At 39.7% G+C, this 11,970-nt stretch overlaps 2 protein-coding genes across 2 annotated transcripts; both read right to left on the reverse strand.

The window, feature by feature from the left end:
* Nucleotides 1-7,296: 7,296 nt before the first annotated feature.
* LOC145570322 (uncharacterized) lies at nt 7,297-7,815 on the reverse strand. Its single transcript, XM_081629365.1, has one exon. It carries the CDS (start codon nt 7,813-7,815, stop codon nt 7,297-7,299), a length of 519 nt encoding a protein of 172 aa, XP_081485491.1.
* An 803-nt stretch (nt 7,816-8,618) lies between these two features.
* LOC145570328 (uncharacterized) lies at nt 8,619-9,188 on the reverse strand. The gene has a single exon (XM_081629372.1). The coding sequence runs from the start codon at nt 9,186-9,188 to the stop codon at nt 8,619-8,621; it is 570 nt and encodes a 189-aa protein (XP_081485498.1).
* Nucleotides 9,189-11,970: the final 2,782 nt, after the last annotated feature.

Below are 11,970 nucleotides of genomic sequence, written 5' to 3' on the forward strand. Positions count from 1 at the left end.
AGATATTATTGAAATACCAAACTCTATCTAAAACTGACACCGTCTCACTATTTCGACAATATCTTTTATTCTACATAATATTTTAATCTGATTTTAATTAGGTTAGAAAATAGACTTCAACAATTTTCTAACGACATACTCCCTTCGTTCCCTAATATTTTTTACGTTTGGAATTATGCGCGGTTATTAAGAAATTGTGTAAAGTAGAGGTACATTGGAATATTTCATGATTGAAAGTACAATTTTATTGAAAAAAACAATGTTGTGCATGTGGGGTGAAAAAAGTAGAGGAGAGAGAAGAGAGGAGAGATAAAGTAATAAAAGTTTGCAAAAAGTAGAAGAGAGATGAGAGAGAAAGTGATATTAAAGATTGAAAACCCATTAAAATATTATAAAAGGTAAATTTGCACATGAAAAGTTAAGGGCAATTAAGTATTCAAATTGTAAAGCAAGGGTAATTTTGTCTAAAATCAATGACTTAAAAAGGAAATATCCTAAATGTAAAAAATAAAAAGAAACACCCTAAATGGAAACGTAAAAAACAAATGGGAACGGAGGGAGTATTATTTATCTTATTCTGATTTCTGGATCAAAAGATATGATAAAAATAAAAACCGCAAAATATGCTGTCTATCACAAGAGTTTATTTCGATTCGAATTCTTATCTTTTCTTAATTTTTCGACCCTTCTTTTTCCTTATAAATAGAGGTCATATCTCCCCTTTTTCAATCATCAACAAGCTTTGATCATCAAATCATTCTCTTCTCCTTCTTTAGCCTAAACACTAGCCTTCCCATTCTTTCACTATTCCTTCCTTTAAGCACTCCAAGGAGTCCATACAATACCCAAAGTTCTATAATTAAACCAAGGCGTGAAAGGTATAATTACCTGAGGGTTTGGACTAAATCAACTCTACTTTTTATTTAATTTAATTGTTTCAATTTGATTTATATATTTATTGAAGTTACTAACAGTTTATTCATGATGTAGCAATTCAAGGAAACGCGAAAAGTGAGTAATTAATCACTTAATTACTCTTATTTTTATTCTTGTTGCTAGTATCATGATTAGGTTTATTTTTATTTGATTTGACTAACGATATTATTGTTAAATTGCTTCCAATATTAATGTTTATTATATTGTTATTTATGATCACCATATTGCATGTTTAAAGGGAATATGTAATTGAAAATCACGCCTAATAAGTTAATTTGGACAACCGTTTAGGTTCCTTTTTAATCTTGTTGTTAATTAAAGTGATCACTAATATTTGAAAATTATATGTTGCATTAATACTCAAACAATTTAGAATAATTATGGTTTGGAGCAAATTGATTAATTTATTTGCATGCCTTGAGATCACAGGAATGCTTTTCACAATAAGAATCGAGTAGAGGCCAATACGGGCGAATGTGACTTCATGACTCACTTTGTACCATCATCCCCGATCCTCCATTTGTGGTTCCGAACCATATGGAGTTAGTAATCTCATGGATTATGATTGGGGGTAACATTCACAGGTCAATCGTTGTTGCCTATCGTTGTCCCTTTATTCGTGGTTGCCTTAAATGATCCGTGAACGGTTTACAAGTTCCTTAAAATCTTGTTGGCGGCTCCCTACTTTCCTTGCCCCTAATCATATATGTCAATTCCCACTTCCTATGAGTGCCAAGAATATTCACCACATGCTTTAACGTAGGCGCACTTCAAACGACGCCTACACTTGGCGCTGGTGCCTATCGTACAGGAGGTCTTTTATTTCGATTTCTGGACTATTTTTCTATAAATAGGGTCCTTGGCCTCCGTTTTCAAATCACCCTGAATTCCCTAATTCTTTATCTCTCTAAAATCTAGAAGTGTATTCCTTCTCTATTCTTTTTCTAAACCTTTCTTTAATACAAAATTCCACATTCACAAGTTCTAGACACACCGAGCCAAGTTCGAAGTTGCCTTTTCTTTAGACATGAAAGGTTGATAATTTCTGAGTGTTTGGTCCCAAATCAATTCTCAAATTTAATTGTTTGATTTATTATTTTCCTTGAAGTTACTAACACGTGTATTTTGTTACTAGAAAGAGATAGAAGGCATTTAAGTAAATAATTTAATTCTTTTGATACAGAAATCAGGCCTTGATTATTTTGTTTCCTAGTATCATGTTAGGATGCCTTTATTGCTTTTTAGTATCATGTTAAGGTTGCTTCCTATTCATTCCTTCTATCATGTTAGTATCATGTTAGGACTAAGACTGCAATTTTTATTGTTAAGTGACATGCTAGGATTTGTTATTAATCGTGTTAATATCATGCCTAGGATCTTGCTATTATTATTAAGCTTTGTTGAGATGATGATGATTGTTTGGTGTATGATTATCAATATTATGTTTCTTGATTTATTGTTATTGCTTGATCATGCCATTTATGCATGTTTTAAAGGGAATTTGCACTTGTATTCATGCTTAATAAGATTATTAATAATCTGGTTTAGGCTAATATGATTATAATTCAAGTGATCGCCAATAATGGTTTTGTTTGTGCAATAATATTCAACCAACATAGATTAAACAGGTTTAGGTTAACCTATTGGTTGTATGTTAGTCAGAAAGAGCACATGAATATGAGAATAATAAAGTAGAGTCCTATTTTTAGGGCAGGTCCAATCTCTTTTAGGTTGGATTTGTACCTTCATCCCCAAATATCCATTCATGGTTCTAGACCACTATAGAGTTAGCGATCTCATGGATCGTGAGGGGGTGTAACCTTCACCCTGTGAACGGTTTACAAGTTCCTAAAACTTGTTGGCGAATCTTTTACTTTAGCTTCCTTTCCTTTGGACACCACCATACTTAAGTGTATGATCACAGGGGGGCTCAAGTGTAGGATGCTTGAAATATTCCCTACAGTTTTTTGGCGACTCCATTGGGGAAGATTTCTATTTTAATTCTTGAAATTTATTTTGACAGTAATTTAGAATGAGTGGATGAGACTAGAAATGTTCTAAATATTTCATGTGCGTAATTTTGATTAACATCATTGGCGTAAGCATAAAAAAGTTCCGCATTGGAAAGACCATCAGTAATGCGTCAAAAACATAGGATTTTAAACGTAGGAAATTAGGGAAATATCTTTCACAACTAGAATCGAAATAACAATGCGACAAACTGAAAAAATCATGAACTAAAAGCTGCTGAGGCATGTGGGAACTAGCGGTGAGAAAACAGTGTCATTGCAATGCGATGGCTCTGTCGCTTGGCAACAAGCACTATCGTCTAGCGAAAGAGTCATAGTCTGGCGACGACCCTTGTAGTCTCGCGCCAAGTTCTTCCAATACCGAGCCAGAAATCCACCTTCTTGTTTCAACCAGTTCTTGTACTGTTTGCTCGGCTTTACTTTCTGATTGATTTTTTCCCTCTTTTCTGAACCCATATGTGTTCTAAATATGGCCATAACCCTTTGGGAATTCACGCTTCATCTACCAAATCGAACGCTCATGGCAACAAAGGGTACATCCGAGTTTGTTGAATTCACCAAACCGTGGAAGCAAGTTTAACTCGCGGGGTTCCATCCACACGCGCCAACCCTTCAAAAGGTAAGGCTTCCGCGCGGTGCATCTGGACTCATAACCATGGACCTTCTTTGACTAACCCTTATCCTTGAACTTTATAGAACTATAGCCATGGTTAGGTTGCAAACTCATTGCATCGTATTGTGCTTACTTGACTACTTGTACATTCCTTGCTTGTGCATAACCTACATGTGATTAAACTAACCGTTTTGTTTGACTTGTAATTATAAATATGATTAAATAAACTAACAAAGGACTAAATGACTTTGATTAATTAATTGATTAATTAATTTGAGCTCATAAATATGTCTAAAATCGAGTTATTGTTCCTTTGAGTCAACCCAGATCTTTATTCCCGTATACTGCACAAACGTCAACTTGTTTTGGTCATATTCGGATTTCTATAATGAATTACAAGTTGTAAAACCTATGGATCTGTAGCCCCGAGTTTTATTTTTCATGTGGCGTTGGTTTCGTCCAATTAGGATTCACAGATCAAAAGTTATGAATAAAATACTACAATATGTCCAGTTTAGTGCACATACGTGTAGTCTTAATTTAGTCTTTGTTTGAGTCTAGGCACACAGTCACATGGTCATGACATGAGTGAAACATGTCATCTACACTCACTAGTCTTAGCACACACTTTGTTTATATGTCACCATGACCATGTTTCAGGTTCATGCATGAGTCGTTTTTCCGTCATTTAAGTTGGGGGCCTATTCTATTCCTAATTCTCCCATATTTCTCTATCAACTTCATTTTTTCACCCATTTCATTCTTCTATTTCTTCTAGGATCTCTTCTTATTTATTGCATGTTGAATAGAGCTTGAGTAAAAAATAAAAATTTACCCCCAATTTCCCTTTCCACAACACTTGGTCTAGGAGAGAAGGGCGTTTAATCAACGATAACACTTTAGTCCAAGTACTTAGCTACTTTTTGATAAACCGATTTGACAAAAGAGAGAAGATAAGAAGAAAATGGCGACACAGGAAGAAGTCAACGAACTTAGGAAGGACGTGGCTAACATGACTAAAATGATGAGGCTATGGCACTACAAATTAATGACCCTATGGAGCAACAACAAATAAAGCTCATGCAAGAAATTACTTCGTTGTTTTCTTTTTGTTTTGTGATGGGTGATTATGTAAAAGTGGTGTTTGCTGGGGTGGATGAGGGTGTGAAAAAGCCGTCCTTGGTAGCGCAGAACGTCTTCCCTGCTAAGGATGTTTATCCTTCTACCATAACGAAAGAAGAAGTTCAGAACATCGCTGCTGTTGCGCGATTCCCTGATGGGGTTGTGGTGAAAATCCCGTCTTCTAGGGAGAGGGCTGACTGGACTGCCCCTGGTTGGGTGTGCTTCTTTGAGTATCCCTTTGCAATTGGGCATACTTTCCCTTTTTCTTCTCTTGTTCGTCAATTTCTCTCTAGGGTTAGGGTTTCACCTTGTCAGTTATTGCCCCAAACTTGGAGGGTTTTGAGAATTTTGGATTTGCTGAGTGCAAAATTGGGTTTAGAACTTGATGTGAGGGATTTGTGTTATCCTGATACTATTAGGACCAGTGGTAAGGGTCGGGTTGGTCTTCGTTTGAAAGATGGTGTTGGTCCTTTGGTGACTGACTTAGAGAAGGCGTTTGACAAGAAGTGGTATCACAAGTTCTTCTTTGTGAGGATTGATTCGTTGGGTGGTGATTGTGACTTTTTTATTGACAATGTTGAGGCTGAAGGTATTTTGTTTTCTTATTTTTCTTGTGTTTTGCTCTCATTCTTTGTTGATTTGGGCTTATTTGCTTGATGGTTGCAACGAGTAAATTGAAGCAGCGTTCTCAGTCTCCGTCCCTGATAAACAAGTTATACAACTTGAGTGCATACGAGAGATCTTTCATCAAATTGACGCAGTCAGAAGCAGTTATCCAGATCAAGTCCTTGGACAATTCTGATTCTGAGCAGAAAGTTGCCCCAACTATGTCTCAAGGTATGTTTTTCTCTTTTCTGATGTGCTTGTGATTTTTTGTTGTGTCGTTCCTTGTAGATGTATCCTGTTGCAAGTCTGTTTCGCCCTTTTAGTTGGTTCCCAATTTGTTTGTCCTTTCTGAGGTGGTTATGTACCTTGCTGAGTATGTTTGTTGTGTTCCTTGCTGTATCCCCTTTTGAATTCTGCCATGTTCCTTGTAGATACTTCGAGGTCACTAAGGTCTCATGACCTTCTTAGCTCGTCCTCTCTCTTAGGTCGCCTTAAAAATCGCTCCTCTCCTCAAACTACGGAGGCCGTTCCTCTCAAAACGGTTGCTCCAAAGAGCGGTCCTCCTCCACCACCACCTCGCACTGGCCTTAAGAGGAAGTTGGAGGTGCCTATTGATGTTGATGATGCTGATTTCTCTTTTGATTCCTTGGCTTCGCATGTGGATACCCTACTGTTTCCGTCCTTCAAGGATCGTTAGTCCTCGCAGACTTTTGCTGATCTTTCTTAAGAGGCTGTTGTGCAGTCTTTCCAGGTATGGTATACTCCGAAAAAAAACAAAAATTTAATAAACATTGTTATATCGGGTTGCGCATCTCTTACTTGATTCCGTATTCTGCAGAGCCTTCAGTCTTGTTTGGGCGTACTGGGCAAAGTGTCAGAGTTTACTCGAGTGTATGAGGCTATGAAGAAGGAGCGTGATGCTCTTTCTGACAAGTACAAGGCTGCTACTGATGCTCTGAAGACTGAACGTGCTAGGCATAGGGAGTTCATTACTGAACGTGATGGGCTGAAGAGAACCTTGAAGGAGGCTGGAAACGAGGCTGTTGATGTTGCAGCATATTACTTTGGGAAAGCTCGTCTTGAAATGATGGAGGAGTTTCAGCAAGGAAAGCATGAGGCCTGGGATTATGATGCTGATAAGGCTGCTTTTGAGGTTGCATTTCCTGCAGGGACTGCTACTCCTGGCACATTGTTGCTGAGCTATGCTGATGAGGAAGTGAATTCCCCTCACAACGCCGAGGTCAGGGATGTCCCGGAGAGTACGAAGTCTGTTGCTGAGGAAGTGGTCCCTGCTGATAACATGGACGAGAATTAGTTTCAATGGTGCTGTGTCACCTTAAAAAATTTGTTAACTCTGAAGGATGTTTATTTTTACTGCCTTAGTGCAGTTGGATAATTTTATTTTGTCTTTGTGCTACACTTTTGTAGCTGGATAATTTGTCTGTTTTGTTGCTCTGTAACTAAGTAATTCTGCCTCTTTTGCTATGTTAATCTGTATTTATGTTTCTTACTGTATTGTTGTTGTCTTACGGTCATATTGCAGTTGTATTGCAGTTGTATTACAGTTGTATTACAGTTGTAATGTGAATGTAGTGTTGCTTACATGTGTTTGCTTGTTCGCGATCTGTGAGGACAGTTGGTGTGTTCCTTGCAAGGATGATTAACCCTTGCTCTGTGATGACCTGTTGTGCTCTTGTCGAGTAGTGTAGGTGTTGCTCCTTGCAAAACAGAATAATATGAGGGGTGGCCGTGGGTTTCCCCAACGGCCCTCCGATGCCAAAGTCAGTACTCGTAATGATCATAAATTGAATTGACAAAGTGAGAGTAGAGAGGAGTACCTTTCGTGCTGATTTTGGCTGTTGGAGATTTTTGTGCTTTTCTGTTTTTCTTCTTTTTTTTTTTGGTTTTTTGCTTGTTTTTCTGTTTTTTTTGTGTTTTTTTTTTGTAAAAAGAGATAAAATCGAAATGATAACTACGTACCTTCGCTCCTCATAAATGATATAGCTTTAAGTGCGCTGCATTCCAGCTTCGCTGTACCTCTTTTCCTTCTGCATTTCTGAGTTTGTAGGCTCCATTCCCTACCACCTTAATGATCTCGTAAGGTCCTTCCCAGTTGGGTGCTAATTTCCCTGCGTTTACTTCCTTGGTATTTTCGTATACCTTTCTAAGAACCCAATCTCCCAGCTTGAACACTTTTGTTCTGACATTCTTGTTGAAGGATCTTGCTACTTCTTGCTGATATGCTGCCATTCTCATTTTTGCGTCTTCTCTAAGTTCTTCCACTGTGTCTAGGCTGTGAATTAATTCTGCTTGATTCCTTTCTTCTGTCATTAACCCGTATCTTGCCGTGGGGACCTCTACCTCTGTTGGGATCACTGCTTCACATCCGTACACCAATGAGAATGGGGTGTGGCCTGTAGCGCCTTTTGGAGTTGTTCTGTCTGCCCGTAGTATGTTGGGTAGTTCGTCTGCCCATTTCCCTTTTGCTCCTTCCAGCCTTTTCTTCATGTTACCTATGAGGACTTTATTGCTTGACTCTGCCTGTCCATTTGCTTGTGGGTACCTAGGTGTAGACGTGATGAGGGAGATGTTCCATTCCTTACAGAACTTCGTAGTCTTATTACTGATGAACTGGGATCCATTGTCTGTAATGATCTCTGCTGGTACCCCAAATCTACTTAGGATGTTTCCTTTTATAAACGATATGACGTGCTTATCCTTGATTTCCTTGTAGGCTTCTGCTTCGATCCATTTTGAAAAGTAGTCTGTCATTGCTAAGAAGTATACTCTTTGTCTTGATGATTGAGGAAGTTTTACTATATCCATTCCCCACTTCATGAATGGCCAAGGTGTCAGTGTTGGGTGTAGTTCTTCTGATGGCTTGTGTGTCAAGGGTGCGTGTTTCTGGCATGCTAGGCACCTCTTGGCAAATTCTGTTGCGTCCTTTCTCATGCTGGGCCAGTAGTATCCCATTCTAAGTGCTCCATTGGCTAAATTCCTTCCTCTAGAATGATTTCCGCATTCTCCACTGTGTAAAGACTGTAAGACCTGTTGTGCTTCCTTTTCTTCTAGGCATCGTCAGAAGGGGCCTGCTGCAGATTTCTTAAAGAGTACATTGCTGATTAGGCAGTACTTGGAGGCTTTTTGAGCAAGTGCTTGAGCTGCTACTTTCCTTGTTGGTTTCGTCATGTCCAAGAGGTACTCTTTCAGTGGTGTTGTCCAACTGCTGCCTTCTTTCTCTGTAGGGTTTTCTTGAACTTTGTAGACGCTCACAGTCGATTCTTTCTCTATGGTTGGAGAGAGTACGTGCACTAGGGGATAGCTCCGAATTCTTCTGGGTTGATGTTTAATCCCAAGTTTGCTAGGGCGTCTGCTTCAGTGTTCAAGTTTCTGGGTACTTGATCTATCTTGAATTCCTTGAACTCTTTAATGAGCTTCTTTGTGACTTCCAGGTAGGCTATCATCCTGGCATCCTTTGCTTCATATTCTCCGTTGACTTGATTTACCATGAGTAAGGAGTCTGAAATTACCTTTAGATGTTGTATCTTCATGTCCTTTGCAACGGTTAATCCTGTGATTAACGCTTCGTATTCAGCTTCATTATTGGTGGCTTTGAAGTTGCACCTTATTGCCTGTGCTATCTTGTCTCCTTGGGGTGATGTCAGTACTACTCTTAGGCCTACTTCGCGTATGTTTGCTGCGCCATCTGTATGGAGTATCCACTTCTGTGTAGCTTTTGGTTCTTGTAGTGCCAATACTTCTTTTTGTGCTTCTTCCTCAAGAGTTGGGCTGAAGTCTGCTACGAAGTCTGCCAAGGCTTGTGATTTGATTGCAGTCCTGGGCTCAACTGTATATCGTACCTGCTTAGATGTAAGGCCCATTTCTCCATCCTTCTTGACATTTCTGGCTTTCTCATGATAGCTTTGATGAGGTAGTTGGTGCGTACTCGTATGGAGTGGCTTTCAAAGTATGGGCGTAACTTTACTGAAGCAGTAACTAAGGCTAAAATGATCTTCTCTAATGACGCATTCCTCATTTCCACACTGAGTAGGGTTTTGCTTACGTAGTAGATTGGGAATTGCTCCTTGTCCTCTTCTCTCATGAGGACTGCACTAATCGTCCCTTCAGACACTGCGAGGTATAGCTAGAGTGGCTCTCCTTCCTTAGGTTTAGAGAGAATCAATGGGTTGGCCAAGTATTCTTTCAGCTTCTGAAATGCTTTGTCGTGCTCCTGCTCCCACTTGAATTCCTTATTCTTCTTCACTACTTCGTAAAAGGCTCTGTTCTTGTCTGAGGATTTTGAAATGAACCTATTCAATGCTGCGATTTTCCCTGTTAAGCTTTGTACGTCCTTCTTTGACTTTGGTCGCTCTAGGTCTAAGGTGGCTTTGACTTGGTCTGGGCTGGCTTCTATTCCTCTTTGCGTAACCATGTATCCTAGGAACTTTCCTGACTGTACTCCAAATGTGCATTTTGTGGGGTTCAACTTCATGTCGTACTATTTCAGGATGGCAAATGCTTCTCTAAGGTCTCTGACGTGATCTTCTGCCTTTTTGGACTTTACTACCATGTCATCTATGTAGACCTCTATTGTATTTCCTATTTGCTCTTCAAACATCTTGTTCACCAACCTTTGATATGTTGCTCCGGCATTTTTCAATCCAAAAGGCATTACTTTGTAGCAGTATATTCCTTGACTAGTAATGAAAGCGGTTTTCTCTTGGTCATCCTTGTGCATGAGGATTTGATTGTAACCACTGTACGCGTTCATGAAGGATAGTAGCTCGTGCCCTGCTGTAGCGTCTACCATGGCATCAATATGAGGTAGAGGGAACGGATCCTTTGGGCATGCCTTGTTGATATCTGTGAAGCCTATACAGATGCGCCATTTTCCGTTCTTCTTCCTGACTATTACTACATTAGCGAGCCATTCCGGGTACTTCACTTCTCTGATCTTTCCCGTCTTCAACAGGTTCTGGATTTCTTCATTAATAATCTTGTTCCTTTCTGGCGCAAATTTCCTTCTCTTCTTCTTTACTTGTGTTTGTAGTGGATCTACATTCAGCTTGTGAGTAATTACGTCTGGAGAAATGCCTTTCATTTCTTCATGGGTCTAAGCGAATACATCTTTTTCCTCTTCTAAAAAGTCATATATTTGTTGTCTGAGTTCCAACTTCAATTCTGATCCTATTCTGACCTTTTGGTCTGGATGTTTGGGGTTCAACTGGACTTCTGTAGCTTCTTGTTCTTCTGTTATGCTTAACTTTTCTTGGCCCAGTTGACCCTCTGATTGCTATGCTAAACTCTTTTCTGCAGATGTTGCTTTTAGTGCGATCTTATAACATTCCTTGGCCTCCCTAGGATCTCCTATGATTTCTTGAATACCCCACCTAGTAGGAAACTTAATGACTTGATGGTACGTAGAGGGGATGGCCTTCATCTCATGTATCTAGGGTCTGCCTAATATCATATTGTACGAAGATAGAGTGTCAATCACTAGGAACTTGACCTGTAGGTTGGTTCCTTTTGCGTACGCGGCCAATGTAATCTCTCCACTTGTCTTCTTGGTTTCCCCACTGAATCCCACTAACATTGTTGATTTGTTGACGATGTTCTTTTCGTCTATGTTCATATTTTTCAGAGTGTCAAGCATGATGATGTTTGCAAAGCTTCCATTGTCCACTAGGATTCCCTTGATCATGAAGTTTCCAACTGGGAGTGAAATCACTAGGCCGTCATGATGGCCTTCTACTACATCGCTTTCTTCAAACATGATGGGAATGTCTATCTTGGATTTCTCCCTCTTGTCAGGTTGATCCTTGTTACTCTTCTTTGCATGCCGCTTTGCTGTTGAATACGTTAAACCACATACTTCTGATCCTCCTGATATGAAACAGATGGTTTTGACAATTGGAGGCGGAGGTGGAGGACCTCCTTGCTTAGATTCTCTTTCCCTCCCTGAAGCTTTAGATTTATCTGATAGGAGTTCTTTGAGGTAGCCCTTTTTTAGCAGGTATGCAACTTCCTTTCTGAGCGCGACACATTCATCAGTGGTGTGACCGATATCTGAATGGAAATCACACCATCTGGACGGATCTTTCTTCTCTCCAGGCCTATCACTCTGCCTGGGCCATTGCACAGTATCTCCCATCTTATTTAGGGTCCTAAAACTCCTGCAGGGTTAACATTGAAGCAATACTCATGTAACTTAGGTGGGAGTTCAGGATCTTCCCTCCAATCAGAAAATTCTTCTTCGACAGCATTGACTGATCCCTCATCAAAGCGGGAACGCTGATACGGCTTGAATCGATGATCCCTTCTAGGAAAATTGTTGTTCCTTCTTGACTGGCGATCTGGCTCGGGAGTCTTTCTTGCATACGCATCTTCCTCAAATCTGACTTGAGCCATAGCTTTGGCTTGCACATCTTCAAAGGTTGTACAGGGATATCTGGTCAACTCCTTGTAGAGCTCACTATGGTCTAGCAATCCTCTTCTGAACGCTTCAATTGTTGTGGGAGCATCGCACTTATGTATTCCAATCTTTTCCCTGTTGAACCTGTTAAGATAATCTCTCAGGGATTCACCATGTCTCTGCACAACGCGGTACATATCTGAAGACTGCTTTTTGATTTTTCTGCTGCTAGCAAACTGGACCTTGAATAG

The sequence above is a fragment of the Chenopodium album genome, chromosome 2, assembly GCF_948465745.1.
Source record: "Chenopodium album chromosome 2, dcCheAlbu1.1, whole genome shotgun sequence".
Classification (NCBI taxonomy): Eukaryota; Viridiplantae; Streptophyta; class Magnoliopsida; order Caryophyllales; family Amaranthaceae; genus Chenopodium; species Chenopodium album.

Excerpts from the sequence above, each read along its gene's own strand:
- LOC145570328 (XM_081629372.1), bottom strand. The coding sequence starts at position 9,188 with ATGGGCCTTACATCTAAGCAGGTACGATATACAGTTGAGCCCAGGACT.
- LOC145570322 (XM_081629365.1), bottom strand. The coding sequence starts at position 7,815 with ATGAAGAAAAGGCTGGAAGGAGCAAAAGGGAAATGGGCAGACGAACTA.